The 22,914-nt window shown below is 45.1% G+C and overlaps 1 protein-coding gene and 1 long non-coding RNA gene across 2 annotated transcripts in view; one reads left to right on the forward strand and one right to left on the reverse strand.

Moving 5' to 3' along the window:
• LOC133500908 (uncharacterized) lies at positions 1–20,709 on the reverse strand. The gene is made up of 3 exons (XR_009795052.1): positions 20,410–20,709; positions 17,936–18,045; positions 1–183 (listed from the first exon to the last, which is right to left on the reverse strand). It is a non-coding gene; the product is annotated as an uncharacterized LOC133500908 (long non-coding RNA).
• LOC133500907 (tumor necrosis factor receptor superfamily member 11B-like) overlaps positions 6,817–22,914 on the forward strand; it is a 25,505-nt gene continuing 9,407 nt past the window's right edge. Inside the window, exons 1-3 of the mRNA XM_061820165.1 lie at positions 6,817–6,939; positions 19,548–19,775; positions 21,785–21,929. Coding sequence (XP_061676149.1) covers positions 6,925–6,939; positions 19,548–19,775; positions 21,785–21,929 — 388 coding nt within the window. The 5' untranslated portion in view covers positions 6,817–6,924. The remainder of the gene's footprint in view (positions 6,940–19,547; positions 19,776–21,784; positions 21,930–22,914) is intronic.

The following is a 22,914-nucleotide window of genomic DNA, read 5'->3' on the forward strand; positions in this document are numbered from 1 at the left end:
TACTCGGACGATAAAATATCCTTGAAAAGAAATCCGAGCTGGACCGCAGGGTGGCGGGGAGAAGAACAGGAGAAGGCCGAGACAATGGCCGCGTTTTGCCCGTGCAACAACAGAGCCGAGGCCCACGTTTCCAGACGCAGTTTCACGATAAGGTCATTCATCTTGAGTCCCAGACTGTGTGGGCTAAAAGGAAAATGTACGGCAGGTTAGCAGTACCTTCAACTTCAGATGCAACAAAGAGTTGTCAAATTTAAAGTCAGACCAAAATTGTTTTCAAGATGTGCTTGCGTTTAGGGTGGCACAGTTCTGAGGTCCAGGCTTCAATCCTGGACCCTCATGCGTGGACTTCGCATGTTCTCCCCGTGCCTGCGTGGGTTTTCTTCGGGCACTCCGGTTTCCCCCCACATCCCAAAAACGTGCAACATTGATTGGACACTCAAAATTTCCCCTAGGCGTGATTGCGAGTGCAGCCGTTTGTCTCGATGTGCCCTGCGATTGACCGCTGTGACAGTCTGAGCGGTCCCCCGTGCTGAAAAGTCTCCTTGTGATGAATGCGTTAGTAACAGGGGAACTCTGGGTACGTAGCGAACGCTGACTGGGAAATCTCCCGGTCTCAGAGTTCCCCTTCTTCTACATAGAGGGAGCTAACATATGTTATAACCTAACGCTAACCTAACCTGAAAACAAAAGTGGATTAAAAAAAAGACATACACACATATGTAGGTTTGCTGCGTTCGTCTTTATGAGACGTCCATAGCGACCACGAACGCTCGGCGACAAGTTGTCGAATGGCGCATGTTGAAGCACGGACGGGGATGTTTCAGACTGGCCGGAAGTTTACAAAATATACGCCCATGCGCATTAATGTACGTACATGTGCATTACTCACAAAGAGACTTTGCAGCACCAGGAGCGCTCAGACCGTCACACCGGCAGCCAGTTCAGGGTGTAACCCCGCCTCCTGCCCGTTGACAGCTGGGATAGGCTCCAGCACTCACCGCGACCCTCGTGAGGATAAGCGGCAAAGAAACATTTAAACACGCACCCCCCGTTACACACCAGTTGTCAGCGCACATTGACTGGATCGCCTTCAGCCAGAATCAAAGGATTCGAATGAATTTCCTGGTAAAAATGTGACATTCATATCGAACGCAACCAAGCTGTACCGATACTGTATAAACAGTATGGAGTAGTATAAAAAAAAATTCATAAAATGAAGCACCGATGCCCCGTGATGTGCGTGCGTTTGGGCGACGTGGACGGGCGTGCAGAGAGCCACCGAGCGGGCAGAACGGTAAAGTCGTGACGAACACGAACGCCTCACAGTCAGGATTTGAATCTGGTTTGAATCTTTATTGGAACATATCTTTGTGCAGTCTGTTCTCGTCGGCTTCCGCTCCAAAGCATGCATGTCATTGAACTGTAAACAAGTTCTGATGTTGTCAAGTGATTTTGCAACTCACTTTTTGGGTTTCATGTTTTTGGCGGCGTCGACATGCCAAGATTGAGCTTCAAGCTCGAATGTGCATCCAAACATTTCATAAGAAAAAAAAAAAAATGTTAAAAAAAATAAAGGACACTTCTGGGTTGATTTGGACATTAACGTGAGTGAATAATCTCTGATTCACTTTTAAAAGTGACATTGTTCTGAATTTTATGTATTTTACGTGACACTTTCCTGTTGATTTGCCTAAATACAGTTGAATAATTTGCATGATGATAGCATTCACGTACGAGTATGCACGTGTTCGCATGTAGATGGTGGTATTTTAACCGACATGCAAAAACGATACAATCTCAATTTCGGGCTTGTCGAACAGTATGTAGAAAATACATTTACAAATATGTAAAATGACAGCATTTGGGGCGCCGGTGAGGTCTTAAACCTCGACGGCGTTTTCAGGTCAGGGGAGCAAGACTGGGAAAAAAAAAAATGTCCACCTCAAGTGACCCACATCAACAACAGCAAAACTCACACATCCTATGAGGGAGTTTTTATTTTTTTGAAGTCAGTGTTGAAAGAGAACTTGTAATGACTTCACCGATGAGCTCAGCTCCTTCTACCATCTTTGGTATCTCAGGCTTCATAATAAAATGATGAATTCAGTCTTTCCAACGCTGCCTTGACACATTTTCACTCTGTCAGCGACCCGCTTCCACATCCAACAAGTTCCCTCGGTCCAACCTTGGCTGGCTTTCTCCCCCTCAAAAATTAATTCCACGCTTTGGTCTTCGGCTCCATTCAATCCAAAGCAGGAGTACAACAAGGAGTAGTTCAGTTCTTTTGCCTTCGCCGATAAGACGCTACACTATGTCAAGTGACCTCAAAATTAACCACCCACCGGATGCTCGAAACTCCAGCACGTTCGTTTCCCAAACCAGACGTCTTGTTTTGGGACCGTCCGCGATCCATCATGTAACATGACCTGCGCTAGTTTTCTGCTTTCCCGTTTGAACCTTGATTAAATGAGGGTATCGTTTAAATTGCTGCACTGATTGAATGTTTTTCTAGTAGTTCATTTAACGTACTAAAGCGAGGGGTGGAAAACGTCCCGTAATATCCCCGCTGCGTTTCGTCGGATTGTTCCAGTTCCAGTTTTGAGGAACATTCCCACCGCTGAATACAATACGGGTCATCAGTAGTGTAGTAGTTCAAATAGATGACTTTCATGCAACTGGCGCAGGATCTATTTGCTAATTTCACGAGCCGTGTGATTGAATGACATTCAATCCAGGACGCAGTTCAACTTTTTCTCTCAGTAAAATCGGATGTAGCAGTCCCTTTTCTGACCCCGAACAAAAAGGCTCGGATTTACCCTTCCGATCCCCAGTCGCAATTTGCACTGACAGTAGCGAATCAGAATCGAATCGCTACTCCTGGTACTAGTCCTTAATAAAGACGTCATTGTCCAAATGAATGACGCAATTTGAAAACCATTTTAGCCACCAAGCATGAGTTCCGGTTTGTAGCCGGTCACCGCGTCTTCAATCGCCGTTCGATGGAGCCTACGTAGCCCGTCTCAGTAGGCTTGTTCGTCGAACTCCGTGTCGGTGGGGATGTCTTCGTCGATGTCTTGAAGGTATTTACGGATGTCATGGCGAAGTAAGCGCGGGTGAGGTGGTTCGTTTGACACCTGATGGGACATGTGTGTGGGTAGCTGGCAGCGTAGCAATCGCTACCGGTCAGCCGTTACATCCTAGTCACAGTTTGTTTTGTTTATTGGGTGGGAAATTTTGTAACAACACCAGAAAGCATTTTGACAAGCAGTTTCAAAAATAATCCTTTTCATGTGGAAATGGCTTAGTTTAACTGGGATCCCTTGCTGTATCGTGGCTGCGGACGGTTTTGCGCCAGTCCCAGTGGCGTAAAATCCGTTCATCATTTAGCTGCTGATTAGCAATAGCTGGCTAGCTCTCATCAGTCATCAGCAACACTTTGACTGATATGAAGTGATGCATCCAAGTCGGGACCAGGTTTTTTTTCCCCTCTGCCCTCTTTTGGTTTTTAGGCTCCTCTCCAGTTGTCAAGTGAAATTAACTGTAAAGTCTCTGTGCTAAATACAAATTGACAGCTGAACTGAAATACGCCCTTAAGCCAACAAAGGCACGGTCTGAAGCTTAAGAAACCAAACAAATGTTATAATATTAGCAGAAATGTTTGTACAAGTCTTACACACGTCGCTGAGCCCTAAAATTCACAGAGACTTTTGTGCTAACACAATATGAGAAGATGTCAATGGCAATAACTGCGACACGGCCCTCTTAAAAGCGAAAGTTCCATCATCAAAAAGATTTTAAATTCTCTGACAATGATTTTGCTCGTTTAAAATAATACTAATGTTGGTTTATCCCTCTTTCTTGATAAATATCTCGTTCGACATAATGAGATTAGCGTAATTCCCGGCCTACAGAGCCCACCTGGTTATGAGGCTCACCCAGTACATTTGTAAAGGAAATACCATTTGGTACATACATACGCCGCAGCTGTGTAAAAGCCGTAAGTGCCCACTTTGAAACACGAGATATTTACAAAGAAAGACGGTACACAGAAAGAGTTTAACGCTAGCTAAAAGGGCCGGTTAAAAAAAAAAAACATACCGGTAAAAATCACTGAGACACGTCAGCAACACGCCAGCGCAGCGCTAACAGGGCCGGAGTGGTAAAAGTCACTTCCTCGGCACATATATTCCACCGATCTTACTCTTACCTTTACCGCTCGAGTGCCCCCTTGCGGCCGCTAGAAAAAAATGCGCAAATTAGCCGCATCACCGCATTAACTGCGGGGTTGGAAAGCATGTGAAAAAAAGTCGCGGCTTATAGGCCGGAAATTACGGTACATTTAATGTTAAGAGTGAAAGAAGTGTCATTTTGGATCGGGAAATGTTTTTATGAGATGCACATGCAAGTTGACAGACGCCAGTTGAACGTTTTATTTTTGGGCACAAGAAATGCCGTGTTTTGCTAAATGTTTTGTAAATGCGTTTACAACTCACACTAAAGATGAATTTTCATTTGTTGACACCAAACATCATCTCTGGGAATTAGTCGTTCAATTACTCAACACTACGATGTGTCATGGACCTGCTCGCTACGTATGTTTAGCTGCGTCTGTGGTCGTTCTCCCAAAACATCTATTTTCTATGACTAATAATTAATAGCATGAATGAAGTAGTAATAAATCTCGCACGCCGGCATTTCTTGCTGTGGAGCTGACCACACACTGTAGGTACACCAAAATGTTCCACTTGTTGTTCTGCCACACTGTTTTTCCGGACAAATCGACTCGAAGTGCACGAGATGCCGCACGGCCCACACCAGAAGTTGGACAAAATCTTCATCTGCACTCGTGGACCATTTGTTCATTATTGTTATCATTATTATTACCATTTTAATTTAAATGAATCTTTGGAGGGCACTCGTTGAAATCTTGTTATGACATTAGCACTATGATGTCATGATTACAAAAAATAGTATTTCCAAACTGGAAAAAAAGTGAGTAATTTTAAAATAAAAAAAAAAAATATGTTGTTACAAACAAAAACACATAATAATATCACGAGTCTTTGTTTGTTTGTTTTTTCAACTTGTTATTACAATGAAGTTGTAAATTTCAAAATCAAACCACAACAGCTGCTGTTTCTCTTTACAAAACTGCCATGTAGTATTAATACATTATTTGTAGATTATTGTAAACAATTGATCTGCCTTGCCCTGTGTGGTACTGTAATACGTCACTTTCTCCACAGAGTATTGTTCGTAGATTATTATGGATATACACCTTGTCACGTTACGGACATATGGCAAAATGTAAAACCCGACACATTTGTGTGTTTTTGGTGGGATTTAAAGGAAAATGCTTTTAAAATTGGGGAGGGGGTTTCCCCTTAATATTGTGTGTACTCCACCTCGCGAGTTAAGATGAGCTCCTGCTGAGTGAGTAAAAATTACCACTATATTCTCATAAAAATACACTTTTTACATGTGATATTATTTGTGGATGCCCCAATACCTACCGTTGCCGATCCTGTACGTCAATCGCGAAAATGCACCGAGCAGGAACCGAGCCCATCTCACGATTACGGCTTCACCCTAGATTGATTCTCTGTATACTTGTTTTTGTTTTTTTTTTTTTTTTTTTTTAAATATACATATTTTTGTGTGCATTGGGACGCCTCAGTTACTACAACACCGACCCTCGTGTACCAGCTTGAGGTGCGTTTCAGTCACGACAACGGTGTGGAGATCCGTACTTGGAGGAGTCTTGTGATATGGCATCCATTTCCCCATTTATTAATATCTGCATGACTCTACGTTCTTGGCCTTTATTTCTTCTTTGTCTTTTATCTGTGTGCTCCTTTGAAATGGAGCCCCCTGGTGTTTAGACCGAGACACGACATAATCGAAATGCCTTCCAAGTTACATTTTCGCGCAATGTGTTGCAAAACTGTTCGGAGAAAATTACCGTTGGATTAAAACGTCACGAATGACCAGTTGTTACTCGAAAACCTAAAAAGTTGAAAGTTTTCAACGATATTTGGTAAAAAAAAAAAAAAAAAAAAACACAATTCAATAAGATTGCAAGATGTAATGGCATTATCAAGTATTGATTCTGATTCTGATCTCAAAAATACCCTTAATCCGAAAACCTTAATACAATTATTGTAATATTCATGTTTGCTTTCGACGAAGCCATCATACTCCTTCGTACATTATATGTATCGATTATATTATATTGATTATCTGTTCTATTTCCCCATATTTGAGCTACTAAGTACAAATTCCTTGTGTTGCAAATAAAGACGATTCTATTTATCAACACTCGGATTCAAATTTTGAAAAGGATTGAAGGTGCAACGTGTCTTTAACAAACAAGAACCGGCCCAGTTGCCTGGATTCAACCTGACCGAGAACCCGCGTAGACCTGAAGAACTTCGACATAAACATTGGATGGACGGCGGTGTGACAAAGACATTCTCGTCACGTTCAACCTTTATGGCAACAGGAGAAGCTAATATTTCTGACATTCCACTTCATGCTTGAAATGAAATGAAAGCCTTTTTTTGAGGGGGAGGGCTGGGAATAAACAAAATATGTCGACGTCACATCCCCAATCAACAAGATGTTATACTTGTTCCTTCTACTGTTGAAGTAGTCCTCTCTCTCTTTCTCTCCGTCGCACTCTCTCTATCTCCATGGACCACTTTGCTCAGTCGGTGCAGGGGGAGACACTTAGTGGGTGGGCAATGTCCTCCCTCTCCCTCTCCCTCTCTCTCTCTCTCTCTCTCTGGTTTTCTCGCTCGCTCTCTTCCACACTCTCTCCCTCTCTTGCTGGGTATAAGAGCACATTTGTGATGGAGTCCACGTTCATTCGTTCACGTTTGTGCAGCTGAGACGAGTTCTTGGATTGCAAGCTCCAACCCGGCCATGAAGCTCATTTTGGTAAGTTCCGTTTGGAGTCGTTTTGATCCCGGGGGGGAGGGGACGCGATTTTGATTTTTTTTTAAATTGTGCACGCGCGTTGATTAGACTCTGAATTTTGTTTGGAAAAGCTGTTACCATGAATTGAAAATTTGAGTCCACATTGTGGCTCATTTCTGTGCATGCTGTGCACCACTGCAGTCCCTCTGTGGCCACAAAACAGCATCCGTTTCAAACACGGACAGTTCTCAATTCTCGTCTGCTGTCATGTTCGTCTCGATGGGGAGAAAAATCACAGAACTGCAAATACATCCCATGCAAAAGAAATTACATTTTAGACCCGTTGGTGGTCTTGTAGCCGCAAATATCTATCTATCTATCTATCTATCTATCTATTTATCTATCTATCTATCTATCTATCTATCTATCTATCTATCTATCTATCTATCTATCTATCTATCTATCTATCTATCTATCTATCTATCTATCTATCTATCTATCTATCTATCTATCTATCTATCTATCTATCTATCTATCCATCCCATCTTGGGATCCCATCAGTTTTTTTTTTAATGCAGTGTAGTTTGCATGCATCATTACGCCTTCTGGAGATTTTGCATATATTTCCCAGACAGACGCCTATTGCTGCAGAAATATGTGAAAATAATGTTTTTGTAGGCCTCGGCTGTTTGTTTGCAAGCACCAAACGGGCTCTTGCAATCATTTCTAACAAGTTCCTATTCATCAAGTCTTAATGCGCAGTTGGACTTAAAGTCAAAGCTTAAAACTGATCATGCAGAGTAGTTCTTTACATACTCGATACATCAGCGAGGAAAATAACATTTGTGGTGCTTCTGCATAATTCAGACGGTCCTGTTTCGCCAACTAATGAGTCAGTCTTTCAACATCCGGTTAATTAGCCAACGGAGTCCCTTCTGGGACTCCCTCAAATTCGAGCGCCGGCTTCCAAGCGAGTCGCGCAGCCAAGCGGCCGGTCCTCGCGTCATTGCGCAAGTCGCGTCCGAGCCTCGCGCGCGGTTGCGCTTTTCAGGCGGCGAAAGTACCTCGCGCACCTGCGCGCGCTTCTTTTCCCCGGCGGTGTCCCCGACGCATGTGGCTGCAATATGTCGCAGCGTCTTCAAACGAGATCTGCGGAGCGTCAAATCGCATCGAATGCTTTTGAGGCTTGCGAGGGCGCGCGCAGGTCAAGAAGCGAACTGTCGTGTGACGGCAACGTTTTTGTTTTTGAAGTCTGGTTGCTTTCATAGCAGGCCAAGCAGCAGGGAAATGCGTCTTACCCATGAATGTGTGTATTCGCTAGTCCATCTATCTCTTTCCCAGTCTGTTCATCTGTCTTTTTGGAAACCCATCCATCCATCCATCCATCGGGTCGCTCACTTGCCAGAACATCTGTTTATTTGTCTGTTCATCCTTTCATCAGTAATCCTCCCTCCATCCATCAGTCCAGCACTGTGGCCTTTGTAGTTTGTCACTCATCCATCTTGACATTCATCCATGATTCTATCCATCCATCAATCCACCCATCCACCATCTTGGCCTCACTACTTTATAGTCCATCTGTCCACCGGTTTCCTCATTTGATTATCGTTCTTGTTAAATATTTCATTGCTGAGCTCCCTTTGTGATTTTACAACTGCGGAGTTTCCAGAACCCGATTTGTCACCGACGTCAACAATCAGACATTTACGCCTTCATGCCGTCGTCGTAACGTGGTACAATATCTGCATGTGGCAGTATCTGTTGTTATCTCTTCCCTCTTTATCTTCACGCACTCTCCCCACTTTCCTCCCGCCGCCGGCCGTTGGCGTGAGCCGCTGCAACTTCCCCAAACGTCCGAGGACTGCAATTCCATTGTAGAACGGTTACATGGCAAAGGGGGCGTTGGGGGCGGACGCTATTAAAACCAAGCCCAGTCAAAAACATTTCGAGAACTGCGCGAGACGTGATGGCGGGCTCCGCCTCAAAGTGTGCGGAGGAGCAAGATATTTTTTTCGACAAATAAACGCTTCCATTTGTGAGTCGCCTATGCGCACCTAACTTCCTCTTTTGCATCAACAGTAGAGCAGATAGCAGAAGTTTCCGTGGTGGGCAGGGGGGAATTCTTGATTTTAGCAGTTTGTGGAGAGCGTGGCCGAGCGACAAAGAAATGTTGCGGGGGGCGGGGGGGGTTGTTGTGCAAAAGATGTGAAGCTCTTTGAATCAAGGTCACACTGTCCGGCCTTCCTTTTTGTCTCATCTTACTTCCGTTCAAAACAGTCTGACCGATGCAAATCTGCGCAACAATTGTAGCAAAGCGCATGCGTTGTTGAGTACGTCTGGGGTGTAGTGGCACATGCATAAATGTTTGCATGTGTTAGGCAAATGCTTCTGTTTTCTGTGCTTTTGAATACGCAAATGTATGTCATTTGAAAAAAAAGACCGTTAACACTCAAAAGTTGATAACCGGTCTGATTTTTCCCAATGTTATTGACGCTCCGCCAAAGGAGTGCTTGTAATTTTCATTTTTCATACATTTGTTTTTGCCTACTATCCACCCATCCATTTTCTTTTGCCGCTTATCCTCACGAGGGTCGCGGGGAGTGCCGGAGCCTATCGCAGCCGTCAACGGGCACGAGGAGGCGGGGTACACCCTGAACTGGTTGCGAGCCAATCGCAGGGCACATGGAGACAGACAACGGTCGCACTCGCAATCACACCTAGGGGCAATTTAGCGTGTCCGATTAATGTTGCATGTTTTGGGAATGTGGGAGGAAACCGGAGTGCCCACCCGGAGAAAACCCACGCAGGCACGGATGAGGAGAAGATGCAAACTCCACACTGGGAGGGCCGGGATTGAACCCGGGACCTCAGAACTGTGAGGCCAACGCTTTACCTTCTGAAAGACTCTTATTTTAGGATTTATTTATCCATTTTTACATCAACAAAATCCAGATTAAAAGCCTGATATGAGACATTTTGTTGAGCAACCGTTGACGCATTATGGTGGGGAAAAACTTAAATTGGAGCAACCGAGCAATGAATCAGTGCGTCGTCTTGTAAAGCAGCATGGATGCATATCCCGCCGCCCCTCCCACTTCACCCGCCCTCATCTCCCCTTTCCATCAATGTCTTTTTATGAGCTAAAAAAAAATATTCTCGGGAAAACACTCAGACGTAAAGCTAGTGGCGGGGAGCTGGAATCCCCCTCGGCCCACCTGCTTTCTTCGGTTAACTGAAGCCACGTGCCCGCCGGACGAGCTGCCACTTGCGACCTCGGGAAACCAGAAGTCACGAGCTCTTATTGCACAGGAAATTTCTACTTCCTGTAGAAACCTTTGAAATGTAAATATGTAGAGTTACGTGAACGATACCGTCAAAGCTAATTGGTTACAGATGTGATTTTGAAATTCACTCCATATCTGCGGTGGAACCCCTGAGGTTAGGAGACCGCCCCTTCCAGGTCAACTTCCACTTCAAATGAATTGTACAATATTGTGGAGATTACAGAACACACGTTGGAGGCAATGTTTTAAGTAACATTCTTAAATAATGGACTTGACCGCTGATCGTTGCAATGATGACTGACGAATGTGCATACAGATGAAACATTTTATGTTTTTATCATTTTGTACTCAGCAGTGTGAAGGAAGGTAGAAACAGGCCCAAGCAGGTTGGAACAGTAGGCGGGAGGTGTCTGGTGTTCTATGTGACAGAAGAGTCTCCGCTAGGACGAAGGGCAAAGTTTATAAAACAGCGGCCATGATGTACGGACTAGAGACGAAGAGACAACATACGGGACAAGCCGAAAGGAAAAGAAGAAGTACTCAGCAGTGTGTCTTGCTCTCTGTTGTCCTATCGTATTTCCAGTTCTTTACTCATGGTGACATTTGTATCATGTTAGCCTTCGCTGGTACCCTTCTGTGATGGCATCAAAATAAAACAACAACAACAAACGAGCGAAACCCTCTGCGTGCAACCGGAAATATTCTGCACAGTGTAAATTGAAGTTCTCCTTCTAGGAATTAGAACGAGTATAATAAATGACAGTTTGCAGTTTGGATTTGAAATCAGTCTTGTGTGACGCAAGTCCTGGTTGTCGGTTCTTGGTCTTTGCGGCCTCTTATGCGTCGGCAACCGGTCCAGAGTGTCCAGGACTCGCCTGAGAGTCCCCAACCTCGCCCTGAAGTCCGCTCGGATGCGCCGGTGCTTATTATAAGATGGGTGGGTGGATTCCACTCAGCGGACTTTGGTGTTTGGTTTTGTCGACATCATTTCTCAGCATTCAGACGATTTTGAGTAAATCAACCGGACAGACCAGAAGAGTTATGAGCCTGTTCGTGAGCTGACTTGCATTCAGTGAACCACGCACGCTTGCGGCAAGCGTGCTGTGTCACAAAGCGACGCGTTTTGACTGCTTTTTAAGAATCCAATTGAGTCTCGCAGCGTGCGGCAAAAACACTTCAATCCCACATGTTGTGAATTGGGGCAGGGGGTGGAGCACACATGATTTGGAGCAAGTTGCCATTTTTCAAGTGAGGTTACATCGCAAACGGGATCAAATTAACTATTTCTTGCTGGTAAGATTTTGTTTATTCTATTTTTCTGCAGAAAAAAAAAAAAAAAAAAAAAAAAAGATTTCGAGGGGGACGGACGTTGTTCATTTAGTGAAGTGCCCAGGCAGGATATTTACAACATCGAGCATTTGTCCTTTTCCACTTGACAAGACTGTCTCGAGATAATAAAGAGCCTTTAATTTCCTTCTTCACTTGAATACCTTCATCCATCCTTTCTTTCGTCCCGTCTGGCAGCGCTCCATTGAGTTCACTTATTTCACCGACAGTGTAATTATGGATGTCACTGGGGCCGAGCCGCCGTGTAATTTGGTTTTTCCAGCGATGGCCCGTGATGTCATCGAATGGTGCGCCTTCAAACAAAACCTGGAGGTTGAAAAGTTCAACTCGTCTTTTAGTTGTTGATAAACACGCTCGCGCACAGCACTGGACGTCTTCCAGCGCATTCATTCTTAAAAAGCTGAGCAATTTTGGTGGGTTTGGGAGCGCGTGATGAAACACTGCAATGTTTTAGCGAAACCAGTTCATCCAGGAAGCAATAAAAACCATCACATCACAAATTGTGGACTCGGTAATTGAATGGTTGCTTCCCATTAAATCTTCTTCCTTCGTCTTAGTATTTACTTTGTGAGAAGAGCTGAGGGCAAGTCTTTTCCCGTTCCACAAAAAACTGCGCCCCAGTCGGTCCATGAAAAATGCTTGGATGAGTTTCCCGACACCCATCAAACACCTTTGGGAAGTATAACCTCCGACCTCGCTTCCAAAATGTCAGTGGGACGTTATTTTATCTTAGTAATTGCTGTCAGTTGAAAGTAACATAAATTATATGTTGCCCTACATCCGCTCTACTTTTGAGATACTTTCATGAATCACTTGTTTGGCATTTAATTTTAAAGGATATTTGCGGTTGTGTAATTTACACATATTTTATATTGTTTGTATAAAACTAGCTGCATATCTTGGAGTACTTGTCCAGTCATCAAGTTTGAAATTCAACAATGAAGTCAATCTTGAGCTATCTGCCAAAATGCGGGTGCGCGTTCGCATCGCCGAGACGGAACAGTGGCGCGAATTAACAAAGCCACGCCGGCTTGGCGTTGAATACTTCAGTGGCACATCTGTCTGGGTCGTCTTACAAGAGGTTTTCCGAGCAGCCTTCGACAGCAACTGGAGATTCAAAACACACCGAATATTTTTTTCTTTATTTTTGGAGTTGTAGTTGTTAAAGATGAGGAAGACGGTGGACTTCCATCCATTATCTACCACTTTTCTGGGTCAGGTCGCTGGGGAAGTAGCTTCAGCAGGGATACCCGGACTTCCCTTTCCCCAGCCACTTCTTCCAGCTCTTCCGGAGGGATCCCGAGGCGTTCCCGAGCCAGCCGAGAGACACGGTCTCTCCGGCGTGTCCTGTGTCGTCCTCGGGGTCTCTTTCCGGTGGGACACGCCCGGAACACCTCACCACGGAGGCCTCCGGATCCGATGCCCCAGCCACCTCATCTGGCTCCTCTCGATGCGGAGGAGCAGCAGCTCGACACTGAGCCCCTCCCGGATGACCGAGCTTCTCACTCGCTATCTTTTGTGGTTAGCGTTTCTGCCTCGCAGTTTTAAAACGCGTGGTTCCAGTGGCTTTTTCTCGTTTTCCCATTTCCAGAAAACATTACAGAATAATAATTCCCTTTGGATGTGAATGAAAGTCTGAGTGATTGCTTTGTTTTTGCACTGCGAATGGCCGGTGGCCGGTGCAGACTCGCTCCCGACCCCGACAGTGGCAGTTGGATGACGGCCTGAATTATGCTGTTTGTAATCTAAATTAATTTAAAGACATCTAAATCATAACAAAAAAAAAATACATTGCTGTTGTTCCATGAGTAACATTGTACATCATGGCCAATCAGTGACCATGAATGTGAATGAATGACATATTTCCTTTCAGATCGACGCGGGAACTGACCAATATTTTCCATTTCTAAAAATTTGGAAACGGGCAGTTCCTGCCTAACAGTGACAATACAGAAGAATAATGGACTCAGCCAATGTGATCTCTGCTCATTTTGTCAAAACGTAAACACATTATTGAGATTGTGTTGCACTTTCTATGGCGCTAGAGGACTCTCGGTACTGGTCAGCAGGAAACCGCAGGTCACATATAGACGAGCAAGCGTTCATACTCGGTTTTCACGGGCGAGAAAAGGAAAACTTTCCCCCCGGATTTGAAACCCAAACCTCAGCAATCCGAGCCAGACGCCACAGTTACGCCGCCGTGCATAATGAGGTGGAGAAGATAATCAAACTTTGATCAGGAAGTGCCTGTCGTTAGTCCATCGGCCTTTACAGAAGTGGAGGAGCTGTTGTGCCCTCGTGCAAAACTCGTGCAAATGTCACTTTTCTGTCTGTAGAAGCCATAACCGGGTGTCGCGATATTTCTGTTCACACGATGTGCCTCCTCTGCTGCCCCCAAGTGGCCTCGCGCACTTCTGCACGTTTCATCGCCCAACGTTTGTTTTCATTTCCCACTCCACAGGGCCCTCATCACAATGTCCTCGCAATCGAAAGAGCGCACCGTTACGTTTTCTTCAATTTTGTCCCACAATGAATGACTCAGACATCGTCGTCGCCACTGCTTTCCCAGAACGCACGTGCCGTCCTTGCGTGTCTGTCACGCGCCTCGCGTCCGAGTCCGTCATCACTGGACTGCGCTCACGGAGCACTGTGCGAAAGTTGAGACAAAAAAAAATAAAAAAAAAATCAACGCGACCGAGAGCATTTCCACATGTGCTCGCGAGCGCACGCCAGTGAACTCGGTGTGACTTAGTGAAGTGACAGCTGTAAGTGTAACCAGATTAGCTCAGCCGAGGTCACACTTTTGCGATCCTCTTGAAATCGACTGCAGCCTCATAGCTGAGCCGCCTTTTTAAATGATGATTGGCATAACTATGAAAGTGACCGCCCACGCTACAAAAAAAAGCACGTAATCATGGTATGGCTGGCGAAGTCACCCTGGGCGAAATCCTTTCGTCCAGTTCCGCTTCTCTTTTTTTTTTTTTTCCACACTGCAGGTCAAATCTTTTTTTTTTTTGTGAGATATCAGGTTTTGTTTTTCATAATGCAAAAAAAAATTCCCACCAAATTTTCCTACCCAACGCAGACAATCCGAAACACTCACGTCGCGCTCATCTGGCCCAGACGCCATCAAAAGGCGACCAAGGTCACGATCGTTGGAGAAAACAAAACACCCACGACAAAAGCAAAGGAGCAGAAAAGAGTCAGTGGAGAAAAAAAGATTCGTGAGAAGTGACAAAATGTTGACTGAGGTCGGCCATTCGAAACGCTACATTATCAGTGGAAGGAGTAAATTCATTTGTTTAAATGGAACGCAACACATTAACATGAATTGATGCTTTGCGTCTAGTTGCACGGAGGCCACTGTATGATTTTGACATATTTAAGCGGACAGCGTACCAAATGAGGCCTGGTATATCATATCAAGGTGGTTGCGATTGGACAAAGTGCATGAGCTATATTGCAGTGTAATCCATAGTTATTCAATAATTCAATTGGAAGCTAGAGTTTGAAAAGGTGGCGTACATTGGCATTGGCCTCACAGTTCTGAGGTCCCAGGTTCCATCCTGGCCCCGCCTGTGTGGCGTTTGCATGTTCTCCCCGTGCCTGCGTGGCTTTTCCCCGGGTACTCCGGTTTCCTCCCACATCCTAAAAACGTGCATTTGTCGGAGACACTAAATTGCCCCTAGGTGTGATTGTGACTGCGACTGTTGTCTGTCTCCATGTGCCCTGCGATTGGCTGGCAACTGCCTCCTCCCTGTTGACAGCTGGGATAGGCTCCAGCACTCCCCGCGACCCTTGTGAGGATAAGCGACAAAGATAGATAGATAGATAGATAGATAGATAGATAGATAGATAGATAGATAGATAGATAGATAGATAGATAGATAGATAGATAGATAGATAGATAGATAGATAGATAGATAGATAGATAGATAGATAGATAGATAGATAGATAACGTATATTGGCTAACACACTATCGGAAGATTAATAGAGACGTGTTAGTTATTCATTAATCGAAGAAATGTGCTATAAAAGTATCAGAAATCATTCCGTTAGATGTATTCGATAATAAATAGAGGCACAATAAGGAGAAGTATGTATGGTGTCATGTAGTTCCCCCCCCCCACTGTGCTTTTTATACCAAGGTACCACATAAGACAGATCCGATTCGACCTGGGATCCAGACCACGTCAGGTTTGCCACGGCTATCTTATTGGCGTTGTGTGTCGTTTGAGGCCGGCGGCCCGAGAACGGATAGAGAGAGACGCAGGTCAGCGGTCCGGGGTGATAAAATAGTAGGACAGAGTGTTTTGAATTGTGAATGGGGAAAGCCCAGAAGTAACCTCCAACAGTTACTTTACCAAAGAGGAGCCAGGAGGCGACCGCAGAACGGAGCACAGCCGTCGCGCGCTGTGCACACATGCCAGACTTTACCTCGCACATGCACAATATGAGAGGGTAGACGCTCGTTGTATGACTTTATATACGCTGAGAAGCACGTACGCGATTGCGCAACGCCCGTATAACAGCGAGAGCGCATCTGAGCCAACGGGGAAAATCCACGGATCCAACGCTGTAGCCGAAAGGAAGCGGGCTGTCGGCTGACATCTGGTCCCCATGTGTCCCTCCCGTAGTCTGCGTGGCTGCGTGTCAAACACGCTCGCTAACTGACAGCTCCTCTCCCGCGTCCGCCGAGAGATTCACGGCCGCTTGGACGAGAAATACGCGGCTTCAGCGACGTTCGCGTGGCGGGGTATCGGTCGGAGTTGTGACAGTGCATCACGGTTGGCTGGGTAGTACAGCTGTCGCTCAGCGTTCACGTGGATATTTGACTTCTAAATCCGTCAATGGCATTGAATGTGTTTCTTTTTGGAGTTTGTTCTCTCTGTGCTTGGGTGGGTTCTCTCCTGGTACGCCAGCGTTGTCGGTCCACAAAACAGTTTTATGTAAGGTTCGCTGAGGACTATAAATCAACGGTTCTCAAAACTGAGACCGCCAGACATTTGGAGTTTCTACAAAAGAATTTAGAATAATTTATCATCTCGTTTGAAAAAGTACATACCTTTACGGAGACCAGACTGCTTACCTGTGCGTGACCTCTGCCTTGAATTAAACCGCCCTCGAAAATCATTTGGGTCCTCCGCCATGTCCCATGTTCGTGACACTCAAAGTTTAGCTTGAGGCCAAAGAAAATTTCTGCTATATTTGACATATCGTTACATCACGCTGATGTTCCAAGCTCAATTAAGTAATTTTTTTGTTGTTGTTTTCTTGAGCATACTTTTGCAGGAAGAAAATACAATTTTGCAGACAGGTGTGATCTGGCTTATTTCGAAGAGAGAGGTCCGTGCTACAACGGGAGCTAACATGGCTGACCTCAGTCTGTACCAATCAAAGTGGCTCCTCTCATTCCCTTTAAATGCACGGTAACTGACAGTCTTGCATTCAATACAGGATAAGCTGGTGATAACTGCTGGTGACTTGGAAAAAAAAAAAGGATAAAAACTCTTTGGGGTGTCGGAAAAGAAAACTACATTTGAGGCAAGCATTTTGGATTTTATCAGTCTTGAGATGCAGCCTTTGAATGATCTTCTTTTCCTTTCGGCTTGTCCCGTCACTCACACTTGCCTCTGGACAGGTCCAAACCATCCAAGTCTGCTCTCTCTAACCTTGTCTCCAAAACATCCAACTTTGGCTGTCCCTCTAATGAGCTCATTTCTAATCCTTTCCAACCTGGTGACTCCGAGCGAGAACCTCAACATCTTCATTTCTGCCACCTCCAATTCTGCTTCCTGTTGTCTCTTCAGCGGCACCGTCTCTAATCCGTACATCATGGCCGGCCTCATCGCTGTTTTATAGACTTTGCCCTTCATCCTAGCGGGGACCCTTCTGTCACATAGAACACCAGACACCTTCCGCCAACTGTCCACCCCGCTTGGACCCGTTTCTTCACTTCCTTATCACACTCATTATTGCTCTGGATTGTTGACCCCAAGTATTTCAAGTCATCCACCCTCGTCATCTCTTCTCCCTGCAGCCTCACGCTTCCCCCTCAACCCCTCTCATATACGCACATATATACAAAGTCATCTTGACGATTTTACAAAACATTCTTTTTATCATCCATCCATTTTCTTAGCCGTTTATCCTCACTAGGGTCGCGGGAGTGCTGGAGCCTATCCCAGCTGTCAACGGGCAGGAGGCGGGGTACAAGTGATGATCAACGAAACAACATATTTGGGTTCTGGACACGCTGAATGCAAGATTGATTGATCTTTTTTTTTTGGCTTGTTTTGGTTTATATTTCATCTGGGAAACGTTCTCTTCAGTAACTCTGACGACACAGGGATGTTGACAGTGAGTCTCGGGTGTTAAACCTCACATTCTGGTCCCCGGCAGCCGCCGGCGTCTGTTTGGTCTCCGGTATCATGTGGGAAGCCGACATATTGCCCGATCGACTTGAGATCCGCCTTCCCGTTCCGCGTTTGTCCCCTACACACAGGGCGGCGGCGGGAAAAAACACAGCAACACAGTGCGGTATTCTTCGGTTTTCAGTAAACGCAGTCTTGTGTAAATGGTCTGGAAAGTCAGTTGATATAAGCCCCAGTTTCCCCTTTAATTTATGATTTTCTTTTTAATCACCTCCACCAAAGGGGCAATTCAGAAGCATTTTCCCTCAACTGCGCCGCTGAAAAAGTCGTTTGTTTTACGTGATTTACGGTCATCATTTTAAATGCTGACATTTGTTTTACAAAACAAAGTCGAATGAGAAGAAAGACAGGGACAGCCGCCTCTCTTTAATGGATGCAGCAGGTTTTTTTTCAAGCTAGAGAAGGGCAAACAACCGAGACTTCATTGAAGAAGAAAACGTACTTTAAACACGTTATTTCTCACGTAAGTGAACCTGCCCGAAGCCCGCCTCGCATTCGGCGGGGCCCGACGCGGCTCCAAATCTCGTTGCCGTGACAACTGCGGGGCGTAACCCGGGTGGCCGCACGCGGAGCCCGCAATCTGAAAAACACGACCGACGAACTGCGAAGCGCGTACGCGCCACGACAAACTGCGTGTGGATTCTATTTTCTCTTGGGAAAGTAGAACCCAACTCCTGGACTACACTTGAATGTCTTAATGGCTTTTCTGGACTGGGCCAGTTTATATCACATACAAACTTAAATGCTTTTGGGAAAAAAAATTCATTAAGGGATCAAGAACGTAGCGAAGCTAACACTGCAATCAAAAGAACTGCCTGTCTTATGGCTCGAATTCATCGCGAGAAGCACCTCTTGTGCAAAATGTTGCAATTGAGCCGGACTGTTGCTCGACTTCACCGTGACATAAGAGAGGGGCAGCAGAAGTTACACGACGGCTCACTGACAGACACATTTTCTCAAAAAGAAAAGATTGACTTGGTCGTTTGAGTTCACGTTTCACTCTCGAAACCCGACTGTTTGTAAACAAGCTCATTATTAATAAGTCGGTGTGTTCCCCTCATAAGCTCCTAACTGGAATGAAACATCTGCCTCCACTTATTTCATTGTCCAGAAACCGTTTAGCGTATGATGAAAACGTGCCAAAGGGCAGCGAGAAAAGTCATGAAGACTAACAGGCATGATGAAATCATACAAGAACAATTACCGCTTGTTTGGCGTCATTAGGCCGTGAAGAATTGTTGATGGAGAAGCGGCAGTAATGAAGCGCTTCCAACGCGGCTTTTCATCTGAACCGGCGATTTGCTTCTCAGACGCTTTAAAGCACAGCGATTGGCCGCGGGCCAGCGAGTCCACCAGGAGCTACAACTTTACAGCTCTGACCTTTCCTTCAACTCGCTCTTACTGGAAGCTTTTGGGCAGCCCATCGCTCCAGCGTTCGGAAATATTTCATGCTCAGGCGAATAGAAGGCCGAGATGTGCTCGAGATGCCTTTCACCATCACACGTGTTCATCTTTTTTTTTTTTTTTTCCTTTGTTTTGTTTTGTTTTGTACCCTTGGCGCAGCTCTTCACAGCCTCCCTCACCTGGGCCTTCCAGCAGCAGGCTGAGCCGTCCAAGTACCAGTACCGCGACCCCGTGACCTCCGACCTCCTCCTTTGCGACCAGTGTCCCCCCGGCACGGCCGTGAAGAAACACTGCACCGCGGACAGGGCCACGGAGTGCCAAGTCTGCCCGGAGAGGCATTTTGCCGACAGCTGGCACTGGGGGGACTCGTGCCAATATTGCACCTCGGTAAGTACGGCGCCGGGAGGGAACCAAATACAAATACTTCAGTAAATCTGTACTTTAGTGTACTTTCTACGCTTCAGTTTTTCAAAATTCTCTCGGGGGATTATGATGTAAATAGCGAGGGGTAAGGTTGATGCATTGAGGCTTTGGTTTTTTATAATCTGCGAATAAAAAAAGAAAGAGGAGCACTGCGGGGGGCCAAGAAGCGTTACCGACGATTTGAACAAATTCAGAAAAGCAAGATATTCCCCATTCATTCCCTTTTTAAAGAGAACTGATGTCAACTCCAAGAATGATTCATTCCGGCCTCTAAAAGCAACAACTTCTTTTCGTAAAAGAAAAACTATTCTGTGTTGTTTTTACACCCCCCTCAGGCCCCCAAGTTATCAAGACAAGTAGCGTGTATAAATGACTTTTTACTTCTTATTTTTGTAGTAGAGACGTCAGGAGGAACCTTTTAGGCCGAGAGATGCCAAAATGTAATTTCAAACGGGCCATGCAATATTTAAAAAACTAAATACAGGTGTAATTAGCATTTATGTAGAGCCAACACTTTTAGAGTACAATAAATATCTGAATTCTTTTAAACAACATTGTGATGATGTTCCTAACCAATGATGACAAAAGCACTTCTTACCATGAATGTGACTTCTTGTTCTGCCTGGTTTTGCTGATGGCCTTATAATCTTTAATACGTCGTTAGATGAAGCTTGATGCAGGCGTTGAGACTTCAATCCGTTCATCTTGAACGTAATTCAATTTGATTTCATGATGGTACGATGGTGAACAGCTCTCGCCAACAATAGCATGTCTTTTATTCCTTCGATGATCTTGTCTTTATGCAAAAAGTTGTCAAAACGTTCAATGGCAACATCAGGCACGAATGCGTTGGCAGACTCTTCCATCTCTGAATGGCTGTCCAGTGTCCAGTCTTGCCGAAAACTGTACAAATCCCCTTTTTTTTTTTTTTTTTTTCTTGAGCGATCGTTTGCACATTTAGTTGTTGCCGCCTGCTCTGCGTTGGACCCTTTTGCGCCTGCTCACATCGTCTGCCACTGTGAACTACGGCAAGTCCACTAGGACAAACTACCTGTGCGTCATTTGCGTTGCCCGCACGCCAGAAATCACGTGTACAGTATGTCGTTATGAGGGCTCTGCGAGCCATATGCAAACATCAAGAGAACCTAATATGGCTCGCGAGCTATCGGTTCCCGACCCCTGCTCTAAAGCAACAACTTCTGACGTTCGGATGTTTTGATTCTTTTCTGGAAAAAAAATAAATAATTGAACGTGCACAAACAAGTAAAGTGTACATTTTGTCTGGTGTGGTTAAAGTTTTCCCATTTTTGTCATTCAGTTTATATTTTTAGCAGCGTTGTGGGGAAACCTTATTTGAAAGTCGAGCGAATACAACCCTTGGGTTAAAAAAAAAAAAAAAAAAAACAACTGTGGAGAAGGATTTTTTTTTTTACATCCCCCCGAGTTATCAAGACATGTATCGTGTATAAATCACCTTGTACTAGAGATAATTTCAGAAACTCTGAAATGCTGGAATTGATTCATTACCGACACTTTTTTGTTATGCCCCCCCCCCCCACTCCCTCTCGGTAGGTTAAAGGTTTAAAGGCTTAATAGAATCTATAATGTCCTGGTGTGTTCGTTGTAATGTTCAGAAAGACACCTGTTTTTCTGTTTCCGAAAACATAAACACGCACTGGACTCACGTCTGTCCGTTCACTTATGTGAAGTGGTCCCAAAAAATTCCTTTGACGTCGACTTCATATTTTTATTCAGCTTTCCCTTCATGTTAAGACTCTGGTGGTTTTTCTTACATATTTTCTTTATGTGCGTGGTTGTGTTGTATGATGGTTTTGTTTTTGTTTTCCTCAGCATGTCTTGGAAATGCAGGTTCAATGCTCCGGTCCGTCACGCAGCACCTCGGTTGACCCGCGCCGTGTCTCCCAAGTCCCGAGAATGATTTCCACGCTCCTCTGTGTTGCTTTGCGTTTTAGGTGTGCAAAGAGAGGCAGCTGGTGAAACACGAGTGCAACAGCACCCACGACCGAGTGTGCGAGTGCGCTGCAGGTTTCCACCTGGTGGTCGAGTTCTGCATCACGCACAGCTCCTGCCCGGCCGGCTACGGAGTTGCAGCTTTAGGTGAGACGCGTTGTCGTCGCAATTTTAAGCAAAAACGTCAAAAACGGAGTCGTGTTGACTGTTTTATCCCAGCAAATTAGTGGGAGGTGTCAATCACAACCACATTTTTTTTTTTTTTTTTTTACAAGGTGGACTATGTGTGCTTCACTGTCCAGAGGTCCCAGGTTTGAATTTCTTTTCTCCGGGGACTTCAGCTCGTACTCACATCCCAGAACCGGGCACGTCGGGTTCATTGAAGACTCTAAATTGTCGTTTGTCCATATGTGCCCTGCAATTAGTTGGCAACCAGTCCAGGAAGAGAAGATCCTGCAGCTCATCCCAGATCCTCAAGGTGCAATGCAAAAAAATGGAAAATGATCAGACTGAGCCGATGAATTGGATCAAATTATTTTTTGCAAACTACATTTCTTTTGGAAGAAAAAATAGCATCGGGAGTCTGAATGTTCTCTCCGTGCCTGTGTGGGTTTTCTCCGGGCGCTCCGATTTCGTGCATTCAGTGGAGATTCTAAATTGTCCTTAAGCGCGACTGTGAGTGCAAATCCTCGTTTGCGTGAGGCCTGCGATTGTCTGGAAACCAGTTCAGACTGTACCCTGATTCCTGAACGAAAATACCCCGGATGGGCTCCGGCACTGCTGCGACCCTTGTGAGGGCAAGCGGCTCAGATGAAAGACGGACAAATAGATTTCAAACGTCTAACTGAGCTGGTCTGTTGCTGGACTTTGCGGTTTCATCAGATCAAATCGTCAGTTGAGTGAATGTGACGCCTGTCCCACACGTCTGCTATTTACAATAAAAAGGCCACAAAGCACGTCAAATGGTTCAACTTCCTTACAGCAACCGGATAACTTCCTCAAAGTATTTACAGACTCCAGCATTCAATTTAAGCTTTGTTTTCAGTGAGCGCATTTCATGCAACATGCTCTCAGAATATTTGATTCTTACTCCTCCTCCTCCCTGAGCTGACCCCTTACCGTGGTGGAAGGT

This window comes from Syngnathoides biaculeatus, chromosome 5, assembly GCF_019802595.1.
Source record: "Syngnathoides biaculeatus isolate LvHL_M chromosome 5, ASM1980259v1, whole genome shotgun sequence".
Lineage (NCBI taxonomy): Eukaryota > Metazoa > Chordata > Actinopteri > Syngnathiformes > Syngnathidae > Syngnathoides > Syngnathoides biaculeatus.